The 20,012-nt window shown below is 42.7% G+C and overlaps 1 protein-coding gene across 4 annotated transcripts in view; it reads left to right on the forward strand.

Moving 5' to 3' along the window:
- NEK1 (NIMA related kinase 1) overlaps positions 1–20,012 on the forward strand; it is a 128,829-nt gene that overhangs the window by 86,572 nt on the left and 22,245 nt on the right. For all 4 annotated transcript variants that reach the window (XM_054030468.1, XM_054030469.1, XM_054030470.1 and 1 more), the window contains 5 exons: positions 574–726; positions 3,459–3,644; positions 4,133–4,256; positions 4,743–4,846; positions 7,791–8,002. In XM_054030468.1, coding sequence (XP_053886443.1) covers positions 574–726; positions 3,459–3,644; positions 4,133–4,256; positions 4,743–4,846; positions 7,791–8,002 — 779 coding nt within the window. The remainder of the gene's footprint in view (positions 1–573; positions 727–3,458; positions 3,645–4,132; positions 4,257–4,742; positions 4,847–7,790; positions 8,003–20,012) is intronic.

A 20,012-nucleotide genomic window follows, 5' to 3' on the forward strand; every position in this document is an offset into this window, starting at 1 on the left:
AATTTTCTTCTGTTGGGTGCATTTCTCAAAGTTATTTTCAAATATATATTTTTGGAGAGTTTGAGAGCTTCTGAGGCAGCACCTTCCTTTGTGTCTCCACCCCCTCCCCCCTTTTCTTCTGAAATGGCAGACACAGACGCAAAATAAGGTTAAGAAATGTTCCTATTGTCTCTTCCTTCCCCAAAAGGCAAGTTCCTTGGGGCAGAGGTGAAGTTCTTGGTATGAAGTCCAGGTCTGCATAAGCCAGTTGAAAAGGCTGTGGAAAATTCCCCTCTTTGTTTGGCTTACCCACATTGCCTCAGGTACTGAAAACTAACAAACAAAAAAGACACCAGCTCCTTCTGACTAAAAATATTGGTGGGTCTGCTGTTATGATTAAGTGGAAATTTCAGGGGAAACTTTTTAAGCTAGTGGCCAGAGAGAGATTCTTCCGGTGTTCAGATTTAATCAGGGATCTATCTTTACAGGCGCGTGTGTTCAAAATTAAAAAGCAATATACGTAGTCATTCCTTGACTTTTATAGGATTGTGAACAAAGATGATAAACTTATTTGTTCTTCATGATTCCCAACAGGGCAGACCGTGGGGGAGGTAATTAAACTAGATGTTGGTGAACCCCAGAGGAAAGTTTGGGGCAAAAGCCCTACTGATTCAGTGCTGAAGATACTGGGAGAAGCAGAGTTACAGCTTCAAACTGAATTACTGGAGGAAATAACTATCGCAAATGGTAAGCAGGAATTGCGGGTTGTTTGAACTGCAGGGTTAGAAAATTACCTTGCATTGGGCTTATGAGAGTAATGTTTTTTCCTGTTAAACTACTTATCGCAATATAATATCATGATTTGGTGAGTTCTTCTTTGAGTGATGGTCCCTATTGTATTCCACTGAGGGTTCACATGCACCTGGAGTCAGAATTTGACAGAAGTGTCTGTTGGTCCGCACGTATGCCTGGCTCGCCTTGTGCTTCTATCGAAGGGGATAAAGGGTGGGGCAGACTGACTGCGTCTCCAGTTCCTTCTCCGCAGCGCATGGTCTGGATCGAAAGTTTGTGTCCTAAGCTCTGATGTACTTCTAAAAGATGGTTGTAAATAGTTAGATTTTTTTTTTAATAGCAGTTGTACCAGTTTTGTTTTCCTTTTAGTTTTAAAAGTTAATAGTTTTAGCAATTGTTTTAGATAAACTTTGGGCTTTCACCCATGCCTCCCCCCCTGCACCCTCCTCCATATCCATGCACAAGAACTACATTATGACCAGAATTTTGGGCTTCAAACTCTGTGCCTCCGGTCCATGATCCTTCTTGGTCAGTGGTGACCACCAATGCTATCTCTGCTGCCTGGGAGAAGATCATATTCATGTCCAGGTGCAGTATTTGCTAGTCCTTCTCCAGCTGTGCCTGAGAAGGCTGGGCACTTAGTCTCCAGAAGCATCTCATGGAACTTGCCATGAAACCACATTCAGACCCAGGCCAGAAGAACCCCTGCACCCCCCCCCCCCAATATATTGGTCTGATTCAGCAAGGAACACGCTTCCCGCTACTATGGCTGACCCCAGTGCTGGTGGAACCACCCCCCGAGACCCCAGGGTGGGATCTAGCTGGGAGATGAGGAAGCACTCCCGTAAGCATGGGACTAAGTCTTCCTCCAAATCAAAGAAGATGGACGCTCCCTCCACTAGCTTGGCTCAAGGGGATGGAATACTTTCCAAGTCTCACAGGCATGAGAAAAAGACCCATAAACAATGAGATCCAGTGGTTCCAGATGGTACTGACGATTCATTGCCATCTCTGGCATCCCCATAAGATGTGGATGAACATACACTAGTTTCAAATTCTCTGACTTCAGGTGCATGGTGTGCATGCATAACCCCCAGTGGAATACAGATAAGGAACACACATCTCTAATAACATCCAGTTCCAGGTAAGTAACTGCCACTTATTTTTCAGGTAGGATTTTAATTAACAAGAGCGTAAGTTCACTATTCAGCAGAATTCTTTTCAGCAGCTGTTCAATATGGATCACTTGCTTTTGTGTTGAGGACTCCTTCCTGGCAATAGAAATTTATTCTGTCCCTGTTTGTTCCTTCCTCTTTCATCTTCTCCCTCATTCCCACTCTCATATATCAATTGTGATAAATACAAAGAAACAAAATTAAACTTGACAAAGAAACAGGATGCTAAAAAGGACTGAAAGGCAGGAAATTGAATTTTATTGAAGCAAATTTGAAGTTGCTTCAAAATATTAGACTATCTGGACCAGTGGGTTTTTTTTGGTTGTTTTTTAAATGGATAGCCTCCATTAGACAAATAAAAATCTATTATTATTTAGCACCATAATCTTCTTGTCTCTCCTAATTCAGGATTAGACGTCTGGCAAAGTGGAATAGTTTGGACAAAAAAGTAGGAGTCGTTCTTTAAAACCCGTATCTTGCCACGCTTGTGTTCTAATATTAGATAAATATATTGAGCTCCTCACCTATCAATCCTGGCACTTCCAAACCAGCTATCTCTGATAGGATTAATATCTTTCCCCTCTGTTCTTTGGCCTCTGGCTTTTTATTTTTATTCACTCCCCCCGACCCCCCCGCTTCTGCTTCCAGATGCTGATAGTGTTTCAACATCTACTGTTAATTTCTTTCTTTGTGATTCTCCACTGAGACAGTGGACCATGCTGTCCTGGCAGAGAGACACAAATCAGTGTAATTGTACTGGAATTTTCAACTCTTAAATGTAATCCCATGCTCTAAAATGAACTGAGTATGTCTAACTTTTTGGAATGGTACATTGGTGTACTAAGGTAGTAAAAGTTTAATAAATCTTAAGAATTGGGATTTGACAACAATTAATTGTCTTTTGCAGTTGTGCTGGGTAGATCATTAAATACCAATAGTTATTCTCGCCTAATCAAGTAAGCAGAAAATTCATTCAGCATAATATTAAGGCACATAAATCATATTATCTACATAAAAATAATTTGTAATAATGTCAGTTTTGTGTCTTTTGTGATCTCTTTTTATCCTTTCAGGGATACGTGAATTCATGTATGTTTCCAACCATTGTACTCTTACAGTTCCTTAGATTAGGTAAAAAGATTCCTTTGGTAAAACTTGTAATACTGCAAAATAGTATTTTATATTAGTCCAAAGCATACAGACTTACTAGAGCAAGTTGTTCCATTTATGGGCAAATATATATATATATATATATATTTTTTTATTTCCCTGCAATTATGAAAATAGTAATAAATAAACCCGTTACTATTTTTCAAGCATAGTAGATTCACCTTTCCTCTTTATGATTTTTTAAAAAGTTTGTAAACACTGTGTTTTTCTTACTCTTAGTACGGGTAGTTGCTTTTATTTAAAATGCTTATCAACTCTACAGTTTACCCTTTATCATTACCAAAACAGATAACACTCACTTTTTAAAATTGTATAATAAATTTGTATTATTTGATACTATAGAAGTTCCTGAAGAAGGTTCTCAGCCCTTAACAATGAAAGAAAACAGCGAAGTAAAAATTGCTTCTTGTATTGGAAAGAAATCTTCAGCTCCGGTTGTTGGTATCCTAGAGAATGAAAGGACAATACCAGAGGAGTCACAAACATTTGATGCCACCCAAGTGCCATCCAGGCCTGTTGTGCTAGATGGTATGATTTTCATTACTAATTCTAAATAATATAAATATTGTCTTAATCAGTAAGGAATTAAAAATAATGTAATTGATTATTACTTTTTTTAAATAAAAAATTGCCAAAACTTTCATGTATACCAATAAGTTAGTATGTCTTATTACAGTTCTAATATATTAAATGCCCAAAACTTGTAGGCAATGTTAAATTGAGATACTGGGGATAGAATTAAGGAAATGCGGAGTTTTCCTTGGAGGTGGTCTCTCCATATTCCCAGTTTTGGGTTGGGCACCCTGGCACCGCTGTGCTTTGGGAACCTACCGGAAAGCAGTGCCTTTTGGGGCTGCAAAAGTATCTTCTGTTAAAGTCCAGAAGTCACTGAACCTCCAAGAATGTAAATGTAACCTTTTCAGACAAGAAATATTTTTGTGATTATTTTTTTTTCTTTCATTTGAGCATCTGACTGTGATGCTCTGTAGTTGTGATCATGCTTTTATTTACTTTAGAGCTGGATGATTTGGAAGAAGAAATATTGGAAGAAACTGAAAAAAATAAGTGCAAAAGTGACCAGTTTATCATCACTGTTCATGATGTGTGGGTTAAAGAAAGGGAAGCAATAACGGAGAATGGGTGAGTAAGAATTTTCACTTTTTTTTTTTTTTTTTTTTTTTCTTGGTCACTGTCTGTAGAGCCATTCAAAACAATAGCTAGGTTTTGATGGACTAGTACTTTACATATTTCACTTAATTAAAACGTTATACTTGGCTTTAGTGCTGATGCTTCTAATTGTCTTGTTAATGTGGGGTATATCTACACCTGGATAAAAAACCCATGGCTAGCCTGGATCAGCTGACTCTGGCTCTGGGGATCAAAAATTGCTGTCTAGACATTTTGAGCTGGGCTGGAGCCAGAGCTCTGGGAGCTCGTGAGGGTGGAGGGTACCAGAGCCCGAACCCAAACATCTACACAGCAATTTTTAGCTCATGAGTCTGAATCAAAAGATCTGGCTCAGCTGTGGCCGTGTAATGGGGCTTTTACCCCTGTGTAGACCTACCCTTGATGGCTGGCTGATTTTCTCTGTAGATGAATTGCATTAATGGTGATTTTAAATTGTAGGCCACAGGAAGATACTGCCTGTCAGAAAGATGGTGGTGGTGATGAAGCAGCTTTGGAGAAGGAAATGCCACATAATGCGCAACCACATGATGAAGTTTCTGCTGGTCAGTGAGCAGACAGCTACATTTTTTTTTTAAATAGTAGCATTGGTTATACAGTATATGGGTATTCCCTTTTAAATCCAAAAGACAAATCTGTTCTGTCCTATTGCCACTTTCACTCTGTAGTTCTAGAAAATTCATAAAGGGATTCTGCTGATAGATTAAGAAAGCCAAATCTTGGACTTCCCAATCAACAAAATTTTTCTTCCCAAAAAAGTGCCATTGTTTTTCTTTTCAGAAAATACTTTCCATGATTTTATCACTGTACATTAGATATTAGTAAAAGCGCTGTTGACCTGAAGTTAGAAAAATATACTTATCTCTAGTTTGGATAACTACTAATAAATTCAAGTATTGCTAGCTGATTATAACCTTCCTTCTCTGTAGTTGCTAGAAGAATTTCTTCTAGAAGAGTTCACCGGGTGTCTACAGACTCTTCCTTTCATGTTGAAAGGGCTGTCAGCCTATGAGAATGACAGCCCTGTAAACTGTAATGCAGTCCGGGACTCTCTTAGGGTTTGCATTGCCTTTGTCCGACTAGTTTGAAAATCTCAAGCACCTTTCTCGTCTCCTTGGGATTTGCTGCAGGTCTTCTTTTGTTAGGTGTTCTTGTTGGTGTAAATCAGATTTGCAGATGAGGCCAAAATTGGAAAAGTAGCAAATAAACAGGACAAAAGACTTCAACTGCATAGGGATTTAAAGAAATTGGAGCAGGAGGGATGTATAGACAACTAAGGGATATTCAGTATCCTGAAATGTAAAGACTAAATCCAAACAAAAAGGAAGAAATAAATGGGTGAAAGGGGAATGTTAACAATCCGCTATGCCTGTAGCATCAAAGCAGGTTTTTTATATCTGCTCTTCTTAATTGTCCTAATATTTTTTTCATATAAGCAAACAAAAGAGAAGCCATAGGGAAGATGATCACTTTAAGACCTTTATCTGAAGCAGTTGTTCCAATTTTGAAAAAAAAGAGAAACTGCGGTGTCTGATTCATACATACAAACCTATTCCTTGACTGAATGGTACACAAAGGGCATTATGCAATTCAGAGGTCTGCAGTGATGTAGAACAACTTTACAGCCATGGGCTCATTTCTGAAATACTCCGTTAAAAATCCCACAAATTTAGGAGTCAACTTCTATTGACTTCAGTGGGAGTTTAGTATAAGCAAGGATTAAGACTCTAAGATTGGGCCTTTTAAGAATTACAGAGTTCATTTGTCTTCCCTTATGGCCAAGTTGCTGCTTTATTTATTTATTTTGGCAAATGCCTCCATCAAATGAGGTTTGACCTTGTGCACTCAGTTCATCCATGCTGATCTGAGGTGGAGTTGTACATGTCCCCACCATAACAGCAGAGGCAGCGGTACTACAGGGTAATTTTGGGCACTCTATGCTTGTATCAGTTTCTTGTTCTGGGGCATCCATCCGGGGAGAACAGGTTGAATTTGCAGACAAGGCTTCACAAGTCACATTATCGGAGGCTATCTAGTGTATCACTTGGATGTTCTTAAGCACACCCCCTACAGGGTTAATGCCATCCGTTCTTGGAGCATGACTGTCTAGATCTGGATTTCTAGTGTTAAGGTGTGGTGTATGTATCTTCTTCCACTGTGCTTTGGCATTCTTTTGAAGAGGACATCCTCTGTCCTGGGTTATTTCAGCAGAAATTGGTAAACTCTTGGGGAGAACGGAGGTTTCTGTTGCATTTTTCAAACAAACAAAAACCCCAAAAAGTCTTTAGGTGTTTTTTAGTGAAGGTAGAGTAAACATAGATTTGGAAATATTTTTTTATATTTCTTCATCTAGTAAGCTGCTCAGGGAAGTGGCCTGTCTTTTTAGTGTCTTCTATGAAGCACAGGTACACTTACGCCACTAGAAAATAAAAGTAGTAGTAGTAGTAGTAGTAATAATAATAATAATAATAATAATAATAATAATAAAACCTTTATAGATCCAGGATAGAGGAAACTTTAAGGAAATTCTTTGCTCCTGTGAAATTTAGGGCTCCAATTTATATGGTGCACACATAAACACAAAATATTGTATTTTTAATAGCTAGTTCCACATTTCCCATAATGGGTATTTGTCTTACACTATATTGCATACAAGGCTAGAACAGGACAAGGTAGAAATAAAACTATCAGAATGAGTGGACTGTGCTGCAACAGTTAATTATTAACAATTATTAAACAAATATATTCTCACTATCCACACATTTTAGGGATGATTCGGTATCCCTGACATAAAATGAATATTTCAGAACATGTATAGTATTTTACATGATTGTTTCTATATTAAGATTTGTATTGTGATAAAATACTGTCAACTAATTACACTTGTAAATTTCATCAGACTATATATATTAGACTTTTGTGCTTTAAGGTTTTAACATAATGTACAAGATTTTATATAGTAATTTACAAATGAAATGTGGTTGGTCAAAACTTTCTTGCAGTAACTCCTTATGGGAGCTTCTCTGTAATAAACTATAAGCAGTATACCCTTCACAAATATACCTTACACTAATGAAAATGAACCACCTTAGTTTTGTAAGATACAGTTAAGCGGTGTAAAAACATGACAACAGAGTATACACTGTAAAGTACTTCTTTGCATATGGCCAACTTACACAATTTTCAAAAGTTGAATATTGATTAATAAAAATCTTCAACTTAGTAATATTTTGCGTCTATGTTTTTAAAGGTCTTGGTAAACGAAGGAGGGGCGAAACTTGAATTGCATTTCCTAGCATAAACATTTTTGACCATTTATATTAAAACAATATATAAAAGCAAGTGAATCTCAAATGTAGAAATTAGCTGATATGGCTCTTTTTATGATATAATTGGACTATCCTAATTCAACCCTTGTTGCCATTTGCTTAGAGGCTTGGAGTTTTTGTCTACATGGATTTGTAACCTTATTTCTCTCACCATCCCCAGACACTTGTGACTCTATGCAACCTGAACCCTTTTTCCAGAAGGTGCCACAACCACAAGCCATACCAACAACCTCACCAGTTCTGTCAGCTCAGTCTTCACTGGAAGAGCCTTTTCCACCTCGTTCACGATCTGTATCGCCAGCAAAAAGGAAAGGCAAAAGTTCATTACTGATTGGGCTCTCTACTGGCCTGTTTGATGCAAACAATCCAAAGGCAAGTAAACAGTTATGTTACTTTTTATTAAACTAAATCTTATCTTTTCCAGGGCTTATCTACACTAGAAAGTTTTTTTGGGAAAAGTTCTGTCAGTATATAGCTACAGTCATAGCTCTTTAAGAAGGGAACATTCATGAGGGCAGGGGACTGGACTCGATGACCTCTCGAGGTCCCTTCCAGTCTTAGAATTTATGAATATTTGGCTGCCTTAGCTGGTGCAATCTCTCCTCACAGCACCAGGTTACATCAGCTGGTTGTGGTACTATGGGTACGCATTCTAGTGTCCCGAACACCACTGACCAGTGCACCACCTTTTGGGAAATTTCTTCAGTGTACTTTAACTCCCACAATTCCCTGAGAAATGTTCAAATTCCCTCTTGTCCATCCCATAATCTACTTCTTCACACTGAATTTTCAGTCTCAGCTATGTCACTCTCAGAAGCTGCACAGATCGTTGGAGCTCTTTTTGTATTTGCGGACCCACAACTGTGTAGCCAGCTGTGTAGCTGGGATATTGAGATTACTGAGGAGAAGTGGATGATATAGACAGTGAAACTGGTGAGCTGCTGCAGGTATTACTTCCCAGATGCACGTGGTGGAGCAGTGGTTGTGGCCCTGTGAAACGAGCACTGAGTGATGGGATCGAATTATGGTGCAAACTGGGGATGACCAGTAGTGGCTTCAGAACTTTTGGATGTAGAAGGCCAGGTTCTTGGGTGAGCTTGTTAAACAACTCCCAGCACTGCAGTGCAGACACACCAAAACAAGAGCTGCTCTGACAGTGGAGAAATAGGTGGGAATCACTCTCTGGAAGCTTGTAACCTTAAATTGCTGTTGATCAGTGAGAAATCAGTTTGGTGTTGGAAAACCTATGATGGGAATGGTTGTCACCCAGGTGTGCAAGGCCATTTAAGCGTGTCCTACTGCACAACGTTGTGAGTCTGGGCAATTGCAGGAAATAATAGATTCATTCCCTGAATCAGTGCCCTGCCCTCCCACCCATGCTCTTCTTTCTAAGTAGAGAAAGAGAAAAGGCTACTTTTTCATGGTTTTACAAGTACTGGTGGATCACCACGGATGTTGTACTGACATGACATTGGGTGGTCAGGGAATGTACATGAAGCTCAAATCATTAGGAATACAGGTCACAGATCTAGTTGAGCTCTCCCTCCAGAATGTTGAGGGAACCCAAATGTTGAATCCCCATATGCTTTAAAGCTCCGGAGTCTGAACAGTGTCCAGGTACTGCCCCTAGGCTTGGGGTGTCTAAGAACACACTCGGGTTGCAGCTTTCTGTCTAGCACCCTGAGGTTACCTGACCCCCTCTGGAGGACAGCGGACGCGTGTACTTGGTGACTCTTTATCTGGTACATTTGCTGCCACCATCCAATACTCTCACCTTGCCTCTTTTAGACTTAGAGTTAAAAGGTTTTAGCCTTTTCTCCCCAGGGACTGGAAACTCAGAGATACACTCTAGCATGTGGTAATTATTACATAATGTCACTTCAAGAAGCAACATTCAGGTGTCTCAATAACTTAATACAACATCTCAGGCTGAGGCTTAGATCTAGTGAAAATAAATTATTATTTATTAAGTAAGAACAAATATAATATAACATGGAACTGGAAGCATTAAAAATAGTTCTATACACATAAACCGCTCATCTTACCCTGTCTATGTAAGTCTATCTTGAGCTTTTTATTTATTTACAAATATACATACGTAGTGTGTCATAACTTGTCTGATGTCACCTCTCAGTACCAAGCCTTGTTGAGTTACTGGGATGACTTTGGGAATCCTTCACCTTCTCTGAGGAGTATCTTCCCTCCAAAGGCCACCGTGATCTGCCTTTGTGGGAAGTATCTGGGGATAAGGACACCAAGCTGAGATCTCTTCAGGCTCCCGCCGCAGAGGTCTAACTTTTCTTTAGTTAGCCCACTTCTCAGGTAAATCTAGCTAGACCTTCTGTCTGGTCCTCCAACTCCCAGTTCCCTGTGACTGCCCTATTACAATTCCCAGATTGCCCTTTCTTGAGTGCCACTCTCCAGCTGTCACCCTGACCAGTCGCTCCAAAGGTTCCACTCCTGGTGATGTCAACAGTCTCAGCAGTTCCTTCACACACACTCCTCCTGAGACCTGAGGCTTCATGGTCCAACCACCTATCCCTGGACCAAGTTCTGACTTCTCAGACTTCCCCATAGTTTGTGCATCCTTTTAGCTACCCCTTCGCAGAACTCCACCCTTATAGGCATCCTGGATTCATAGGTTAACTCTAGGGGCCCGAGGTAGGTTTAGCACATAACATGCACATGTGTACAATCTATATATAGGATTCTAAAACACCATTGCTCTTTACTTGAGAGAAAGCACAAGAAAATACAGATCATTTAGAAAACAACAAAAACCCTGAATATATGTCACTCACTGTAGCTTATCTTTACTCTGGGCAGCCATCTGAGTTCAGGTAGGCAGAGTTCTCCTCTGCCTCATCAGGCTCCTACAGCAGTTTCCCTGAGCTTGAGCTGGTGGAAAATGGTCAACCCCTGCTCTTTAATATTTTCCAGTCCCCACTGTTAGGTGACTCCTTGATCAGCTTCCTCCGGTGATCAAACCCTTACAGGTAACCTCTTCACTGACAAATGGTTCCTCGGGTTGGGAGCCAGCCTGTTGTCTAGGATGTTTATATTTGAATTGAGGACGTCCTGATTTAATGATCCTCTATTGTCAGCACTGTATCACTGCCCTTTGGAATGACCAGGTGGGTGAGGTAATATTTTTTTATTAGATGCACCCAACTTTTGTTGATGAGAGAGACAAGCTTTCGAGCCACACAGAGCTCTTCTTCAGATTCGGGAAAGATACTCGGAGCATCACAGCTAAATGCAAGTGTTGTGGAAAAAGTCACCCCTGCATTAATTTTAGTTCACAGACTCAAGCCTGAGGCCAGTTTATTGCAATACATATTAAAGCGTTGGGGGTTGCAGTCATGAGCTACACCCACAATCACAGCTCGCAGGCTGCTTTTATTCTTACAAACCGCAAACATAGTACAAATTATACGTCAATAGGAAAATAAGAGTTGGGGTCTGTTCCCTTTTTTCAGTACCTTCCTCATTATTCTTCCGAGAATTGGGTGCATATTGGGTGGGGGGCTTCTCGAGAAGCCTGATGCAGATTGTTTAGCATAAGTAGTTAGCACATATTCTAAGGGATCATTCAAGGTACAGTGGCTCGTTAATACCGCTGCAGTCATAAGACAAAAAGAGGGGGTTAGTGGGTTGCAGATTGTTGTAATAATCCCTAAATCCAGTGTGTCTGTTCAGTCCATGATTTTTGGTGTCTAGCAGAGTTACGAATTTCAGCTCCTAGGCTCATCTTCTGAAAGTGTTGTTCAGGTTTCCTTTGAGGATGTGGACTGATAGGTCAGATATAGAGTGATCACTTTGTGAAAAGTGTTCACCTAAAGGTGATGGGGTGTTTTTTGTCTTTTATCATTTTCCTCTGAGAGTTCATTCAAAAGCGTAGTGATTGTCTGGTTTCACCCACATAGTTGAGACATTTCGGGCACTGGATGAGAGATACCACATGTTGTGATAGGCATGAATAGGATCCAGGGATTTTGTTTGTTTGATACCCCATATGGGTTCCAGTGTGGGGTAGTAGGTGTCAACTAGGGGGTCTGTGATTGGAGGGGGGTTTCTTTCTCTTTTGAAGCAGGTTCTCTTGCAGTATTTGGGTGGCCTGTTCCATGATGCAGTCTACTTTTCTGGTGGAGTGTCCTTGTCTGGCGAAGGTGGTTTTGTGTATGTTAAGGAATATATCCTGGAGGTTCTCCTCCAAGCGTATTCTGTGGTATCTGAGTGCCTGGCTATAGATAACTGATTTCTTGGGAGGATGCGGGGTAGTTACTGGATCTGTGAAGGTAGATGTGGTGATCTATGGGTTTCTTGCATATGGTTGTCTGTAGAGTTCCTTTATTGAAGCTGATTGTAGTGTCCAGGAAGTTGGTTCTAGTTTGAGAGTGTTCCAGGGAGAGTTTAATGGATAGCTGGTGATTGTTGAACATGTGGTGGACATCTATGAAGGCGTTTACGCAGTCTGTCCAGAGGAGGAAAATATCAGCAATGTGTCTTAGGTATGTCATTGGTTTTGTGATGCATTTGTTCAGAAATTCTTTTTCAAGGAGGTCCATGAAGAGATTGGCATATTGGGGACCCATTCAAGCACCCATGGCTATATTTATGGTTTGGACAAAATGTTTGTTTGGTTTAGACAAAATGTTGTTTGTTTGAATGTAAAATTGTTATGGGTGAGGATGAAATGGATGAGTTTGGCAAAGTGTTTGGGGTGGAATATCTGAGGATTGTCCATTGTCTTGAATGGTCTCTTAGAATACGTGTTTAGCATAAGTAGTTAGCAATCTGTTCCACCTTGCATTTAGCTGTAACACTTGGAGTACCTTTCCCAGACATGAAGAAGAGCTTTGTGGCTCGAAAACTTTCTCACCAACAGAAATTGGTCCAATAAAAGATATTACGTTACCCACCTTGTCTCTCTAATATCCTGGGATCAACATGGCTACAATTGCAATGCATATCCTTTGGAATGTCAGCTCAACATGGAGGTGAAAAGACAAATAGCTGCACAATCAAATGAAGTAGGGCCTCATTCTGTTGGTTTTGCCTAGTACAGCTAGTTCATGCTCTTAAAATAAACTGGTTACTTTAAAATATAATTCCTTTGTTGCCTGCCTGCAGTCAGCTACCATTTGAGGGAGTGAGGGAATGTTTGGTGCTCTTGAGAAAGTGGTTCATTGGTTGGATGTTTTGTTTTTTAAGAGCCACATAAATGGGAGTAAAAAGTGCTGTCTTTCTGAGTCCTCTTCCTCAGTGATTTAGTTCGCTATCTGGGCGTCAGAGCTTCTGGCTCTCAGTTGGCTGCGTACTGTCCACATCCCCTGTGAATCATCCATGTCCCCCACCTCAGTGAGCTCTTTTTTATTCTGCAGTTCTGGGGTGCCTTCCTCTGGAGCTCATGGGTGTCTGTTGTCAATAATAGGAATCCCTCCTCAGAATGGCATTGAGTTGCACATAATAGCAGCAATTCTTGAGAGCAGTTCCAGACTTTTTGTTGCTCTCCTTTGTCTCCTGGTAAGCCTGCTGTAGCTCCTTCCCATTTGCCTGGCATTGAAACTTGTCCCTGTTGCACCTACCTTGCATGTCTCCTTTGTCCAGATGGTCAGCATAAAACGCTGATCAGAGCTTATCTTACCATTTGTTGAGTCTTTCTGTATCCTCCCTCATTTCCCAGCGTTTTTACAACCTTGGTGGTTATAAGTCTCGTTAGGAACATTCCTGATGTGGGGGTGCTTTATCAGCATCAGAACGTTCCTTTTTTCAGTTTTAGTGGTGAACTCCAAGTTTCACCCAAGGCTGGTTTAATATTGGGGTGGGGGGTGTTGATCAGGTCTCAGGCCTACAAGGGGGTTTGCTTCTGGTCATTATGACTCCAGGGCAGCAGACTTCTTTGATCAGAGTGGTCACTGCAGTGGAAACAGTTGCATTGTGGGCTTGTTGCTGGAGTACTGTACTGCTGGTACGTCTACTTCAGCATTCACACTGTCATTGTGCTGATAGAACGGTACTTGTGTCACTTGGGGAACTGGTTTAACTTGACCAGCAAAAGTTCAGGGTTTTGTCAGGAGGATTCAAAATTGTGTTGAGATATTTCAAGGCTGTATTTTTAGAATGCCATTTTTCTGGTAAACTTCAGAGTGTAGGCCTTAGAGTTCTTCTTCGAGAGATGTCCCCGTGGGTGCTCCACTCCAGGTGTTGGTGCATCCCTGCACCTTTGCTCGGAGATTTTTATAGCAGTATTCGTAACGGTCACACATGCAGAGAGGCTGCCCCCCTGCCCTGAGTCTTGCTTAATAGTACGCATGCATGGTCGGTCTCCTCAGTTCCTTCTCTACCGTCCCCGGCCTGAGATGGAGCTCAGCAGACTCGTTTAGAAATCCTTTCATCTAGTTACAATTTCCTTCTAGTTAGTTAGTTTGTTGTTAGTATAGTTAGTTACCATTTCTTTCTGTTACAAAATATATATTTTGTTCCTGTCAGCCGCAGCCGCTTCAGACATGCCTGGCTCCACAGGCTTCAAGCGCTGTTCTACATGCAAGGAGGCTATCCCTCTGTCAGATGGCCACTCACAATGCATAAAATGTTTGGGGGAAGCCCACATTCCCCAAAGATATGCCCACTGCAGCAAACTTTAGTTCCAGGGCACGGAAGGACAGGGAGCTTAGACTCAAACTGCTCCTCCTTCAAAAATCTCTGGGTCAGTTTCAGACCCAGGTGCTGATTCCAGCTCGGCTGCCCGACACAGTCCCCTCGCCTCAAAGAAGCTAAAAAAAATCTACAAAAAAGGGCAACCTTCTTCACCAAAGAAGGTTATGAGACACAAGATTTCTTCAGGCAGATCAACAGTTTCCCTGCCTGTGCTTCCCCGCCTGAGCACCTTTGATGAGCCGGGCTCCTCCGGCACCGTGCGAAACCCGCCTGAGGCTGCGGCGCGAAGCTCCGGTGCCGAGGCTTTAGGCTTCCAGCTGCCTGCCTCTCTTCTGGCACCATTTGGCACCGCGACGGACGCGGTGCCGACATTCCAGAACCTGCTTGACCCCCTACCGACTGATGCTGCCCTCCCAGCACCGGCACCCACGGAGCTCATTGGCAGTGAGCCAAGAATTAAAACCCCGGCTCAGAGGAATCGTCCCTCACTGCAACTTCCTCCTGCACAGCCTTAACCTCACACAGGAGTCTCAGCGTTTCAATTTACTCAGGCAAGAGATCTGTTTGTATCACCTATCCCGCAGTCTCCCCTGCTGAATGCCTATTTCTCTCCAGTGGCTGAGTCAGGATCTGAACAGCCTTCCTCCAGTGAGGAGGAAACTGAACCACAGGGGGATGTGTCACCATATCAAGACTCCCATCCCCAGACTCCAGTCAACAGAGGTTATAGAAAAATTACCTCATCCTATTCTCAGGATCCTGCCCCCTGGGGCGTGAACCCCTGGATGGCACCACCTATGGCCCTACCCACCACCATGGCAATATTGGGCACTATGGGCATTGTACCCTCGAGAACACACGCACTACTCCACCTCAACCAGGCGCAACACCAGTCTAGCACCACCACCTGACGAATCTGCCAATGACACAAGACACCAGGCAGCACCGTCACACTTGCAGGATCAACCAAGACCTGCTACTATTCCAGTAGAGCCGGAGGGAACGCCTGAGGAAGCCTTACTTCCCCCTCCTCCAACACCGTCGGATGACTACGCAAAATTCCAAGACCTTTTTAAAAGAGTTGCCAGTGACTTGAGAATTAACTTGGAGGAAGTCCCTGAACAACAGCATGAGTTAACGGACATCCTACAGCCCTTCTTCTTCCTCTAGGATTGCATTACCAATCAACGTAGCCCTTTTAGAACCTGCTACGTCCATCTGGCAGACTCCAGCTACAAGCCTATCTACCTGTAAACAAGCGGACTGGAAGTACTTCATCCCTTCTAAGGGTTCTGAATTCCTTTCTACCCATCCAGCACCAAACTCGGTGGTGGTAGACGCTGCGAACCAAAGGACCAAACAGTATTCCTGCTCCACACAGCCAACAAGGAAAGTAAACGCTTGGACCTCTTTGGTTGTAAAGTATATGCAACCTCAACGTTACAATTTCGTATAGCGAATTATACTGCAGTTCTTGCAAAATATGACCACAGAAACTATAATAAATTCATGGACTTTATTGATGACATCCCAGAACAGAAAAAACTACAATTCACAGCTCTGGTTTCCTAGGGACAAATCTTATCACGTACCGCTCTTCAAGCGGCCCTCAATGTAGCCAATACTGCAGCAAGATCGACCACCGGTGGTCATGCACCGAGGTTCCTGGCTCTCTTCCTCTCTCTTTCCTTGAGAGGTCCAGAGTACCATTGAAGATCTTCCCTTTGACGGTGAAAAACTTTTTTCGCTTCCACCACGAACGATGTGCTTCACTCAATGAAGGACTCAAGGGCAACCCTCCGGTCCTTAGGTCTCCAGACACCTACGACCAGGAGATGACAATATAGATATCAACCTTACCAACTCCCACGCTACCCCACATATACACAACACTTCCATAGAGCACAGGAGCAACAACAGCAACGCCAGAGACCGAGATTCCAGCGTCGTCGTCCCAATTCTGCAGGGCGCCTCAACCCCCTCCAACTAATAAGCAGATTTGAAGCCTTGGTCGAGGGTTTAGAAAACAGCGTTCCCACTTCAGCCAGCACACCTATTTTTGGACCCCGCCTATTCCTATGACCATTTTCCCATCAATTGCAGAACATTATCTCTGACAAGTGGGTTATAGAGGTCGTTACAATTGGATACGCCGTCCCCTTCCTCTCCTTGCCTCCCACCCACTCATCCTCCTCGTCCCTCTTCAGGGACCCTTCTCACAAGCAACTACTCCACAAAGAAGTGCAACATCTCCTTCAACTGGGAGCAATAGAAATTGTGCCAGAACGACACAGAAGGAAAGGTTTTTACTCCCATTATTTCTTAACAGAGAAGAAAAATGGGGGATGGCGACCAATCCTCGACCTCAGGCGGCTCAACAAATTTGTCAAAAAGCAAAAGTTCAAGATGGTTACTCACCACCATAATCCCAGCGCTGGAGCAGGGTGATTGGTTTTCAGCCCTCGACCTACAGGACGCCTATTTTCATGTGACTATCCACCCGGCCCACAGACGCTTCCTACGTTTTACCCTTGACTCAACACATTTCCAATACAGGGTTCTCCCCTTCGGATTGTCCGTGTTTTTTCCAAGATCCTAGCCATAGTTACTGCCTGCCTCAGAAAACAAGGGGTCGTAATATTTCCTTACCTCGATGATTGCCTCCTCAAAGCCTCAACGTTCGACGAAGCTCTCCGATCCACGCGGTTTATCGTCGCTTGTTTGCTATCTCTAGGCCTGCAAATAAACAAAAGCAAATCCACATTATGCCCCACCCAACATCTGGAGTTCATAGGAGCATATCTCAACTCCAGGACAGGATGGGCATCTCTCCCACCTGACCGCTTCAGCTCCATAAGCCTACTGTCCACAAAACTTCGCAACATGCCCCAGGTGACTGTCAGTGACTGTCTACAAATACTAGGTCACATGGCCTCGTGCACTTTCGTGGTCCAAAATGCACTACTCTACATGTTGTGCTTCCAAGTGTGGTTGGGCACGGTTTACAGACCGAATGTGCATGCTCTCAACAAGACTCTCCATACCTTTCCGAGTCAAAGATTCTCTACTGTGGTGGACAGTTCACTCCAACCTCTGCTCTGGAGTCCCCTTTCTTCAAGAGGCTCCATCCCTCATACTGACTACGATGCATCTCTGACAGGCTGGGGTGCACACATGTCTCACCACACAGTCCAGGGGCTATGGTCTTCAACCGAAACCTTTCTGCACATAAATGGTTTGAGCATTGGCTAAACCCAGGGTTGTGAGTTCAATCCTTGAGGGGGCCACTTAAGGATCTGGGGCAACATCCGGGTATCAGCTGCCTATCTTCCCGGAGTGATGAACACCACAACGGACGAACTAAGCAGACGCTTTCCTTGGGATCACGAATGGGAGATAGACGAGAAAACCATTCACAACATATTCCGCATTTGGGGTCACTCAACCATAGACCTTTTTGCAACTGCGAAAAACATGAAATGTCCCGATTTTTGCTCCAGAACGGGACTGGACAAACATTCCATGGGAGACGCATTCATGATCCCCTGGCACCGAAACTTACTCTGTGCATTCCCCCCGATACCGGTTCTCAACAGGGTCCTGATAAAAATAAGAACAGACCGTGCCAAGGTCATCCTGATTGCCCCGGTGTGGCCCAGACAACCGTGGTTTCCGTTCCTCACCAGAATGTCGATTCGACCACCAATCTCGTTGCCTCTCATCCCGAACCTCCTATCGCAACAACACGGCCGATTTCTCCACCCCAACCTGTCCGTGCTTCACCTCCAAAGCATGGTTCCTACATGGTTCTCCCAAAGCGAACTAGATTGCTCTGAACAAGTTCAAAGAGTGCTCCTACATAGCAGAACACAATCTATTCACACCACCAATCTACGAAAGTGGAAACGATTCACACATTGGTGTTCAGCTTAACAACTTTCTCCCACGTTGGTATCTCTCTTGCTCATACTTGACTACCTATTGGACCTTAAGCAATCCGGCCTTTCTTTCAGCTCCATCAGATTCCATTTAGCTGCTATTACAACCTTTCATGACAAAATTGATGATACCTCTGTTTTTGCTCATCCAATCACCAAGCATTTCCTCAAGGGACTCCAAGCCCTATACCCAGACATTAAACCATCTACCATTCCGTGCGACCTTCATTTAGTACTATCTTGCCTAACTCAACAACCATTTGAACCCCTAGCCCCGTGCTCCATTTTAAACCTTTCAATGAAAACAGCATTTTTAGTGGCAATTACCTCCTCCAGATGGGCAGGAGAAATAGCAGCTCTTATGGCAGACCCACCATATACGCAATTTTTCAAGGACAAGGTTACCCTCAGATTGTACCCTAAATTTCTTCCAAAGGTGCTTTCACCATTCTACATTAATGAGCCAATACACCTACCAACCTTTTTTCCAAAATCAGATGCCAACTCGTTTGAAGCCACAATGCACACATTAGATGTACGCAGGGCCTTGTCCTTCTATTTGGATAGAACCAAACCTTTTAGAAATTCTTCTAGACTCTTTGTCTCCATCGCGGAGTGTTCCAAAGGGACTCCTATTTCCACCCAGAGACTTTCAAACTGGATTTCTCAGTGCATCCGGTTGTGCTATCAGATGAAGAAGGTTACACCTCCAGACGGCATCAGAACTCACTCCACTAGATCTCTGGCTGCCTCTGTAGCTTTCTTACGCAAAGTTCCCCTGGCTGACATCTGTAAAGCAGCCACTTGGTCCTCTGAACACACATTTGTTAAACATTATGCTCTTACTCAAGGCCCTCTCTCTGATATATGTTTGGGCAGGGCTGTACTATCTATGGCATTCCTATCAGATCCAAAGTCCCTACCTCCTTGAGACACACTGCTTTTAAGTCACCTGGAGTGGAGCACCCACAGGGACATCTCTCGAAGAAGAAGAGGAGGTTACTCACCCTGTGCAGTAACTGACTTTCTTCGAGATGAGTGTCCCTGTGGGTGCTCCACTACCCACCCTCCTCCCCTCTACTTCGGAGTTGGGGTAGCCTCCGTTGTAGAGAAGGAACTGAGGAGACCGGCCATGCATGCGTACTATTAAGCTAGACTCACAGCTCAGGGGTCAGCCACAAAAACGAGTACTGCTACAAAATCTCCGAGCAGGGACGCACCAACATCTGGAGTGGAGCACCCACAGGGACACTCCTCTCGAAGAACGTCAGTTACTGCACAGGGTGAGTAACCTCCTCCTTTGTTTCAACAAGAATGTGTGTAATGTACAGTATGGTTTCTAGAAACCTAATTATCAGAACCATATCCTTCTTGTTTGAGCACAGAGCAAACAATTACTTTGTTCTATTTTTTTTTTAATTTCTGTTGACAATAAAATCAATGTTTTTAAACAAATATTCTTGGTTTACCACTAACATTCCAAAACACTGCTGTCCATGAGGACCTGACTTAAATGAAACTGACTTGAAATGTACTATTAAAAAAACTGAATTGACTTGTGTTTATTTGCTTTTCCATCTCTCAGCTTAAACAAACACCGCAGATAATGCAAAATAAACTGACATTTAAAATTTTTTTCCAATTTTAATTATACAAGGTTGTTTTAATAAGTTAATTGAGAAATTTGTTTTGTGGAGGTGGTTTTAAGATGGTAGTGAGCTGATAATGACTTTTTTAGGAAATGTCTGTACTTGACCTAATATATGTTGTCCCTGCCAGCAGAT

The sequence above is a fragment of the Malaclemys terrapin genome, chromosome 5, assembly GCF_027887155.1.
Source record: "Malaclemys terrapin pileata isolate rMalTer1 chromosome 5, rMalTer1.hap1, whole genome shotgun sequence".
NCBI classification, from domain to species: Eukaryota; Metazoa; Chordata; order Testudines; family Emydidae; genus Malaclemys; species Malaclemys terrapin.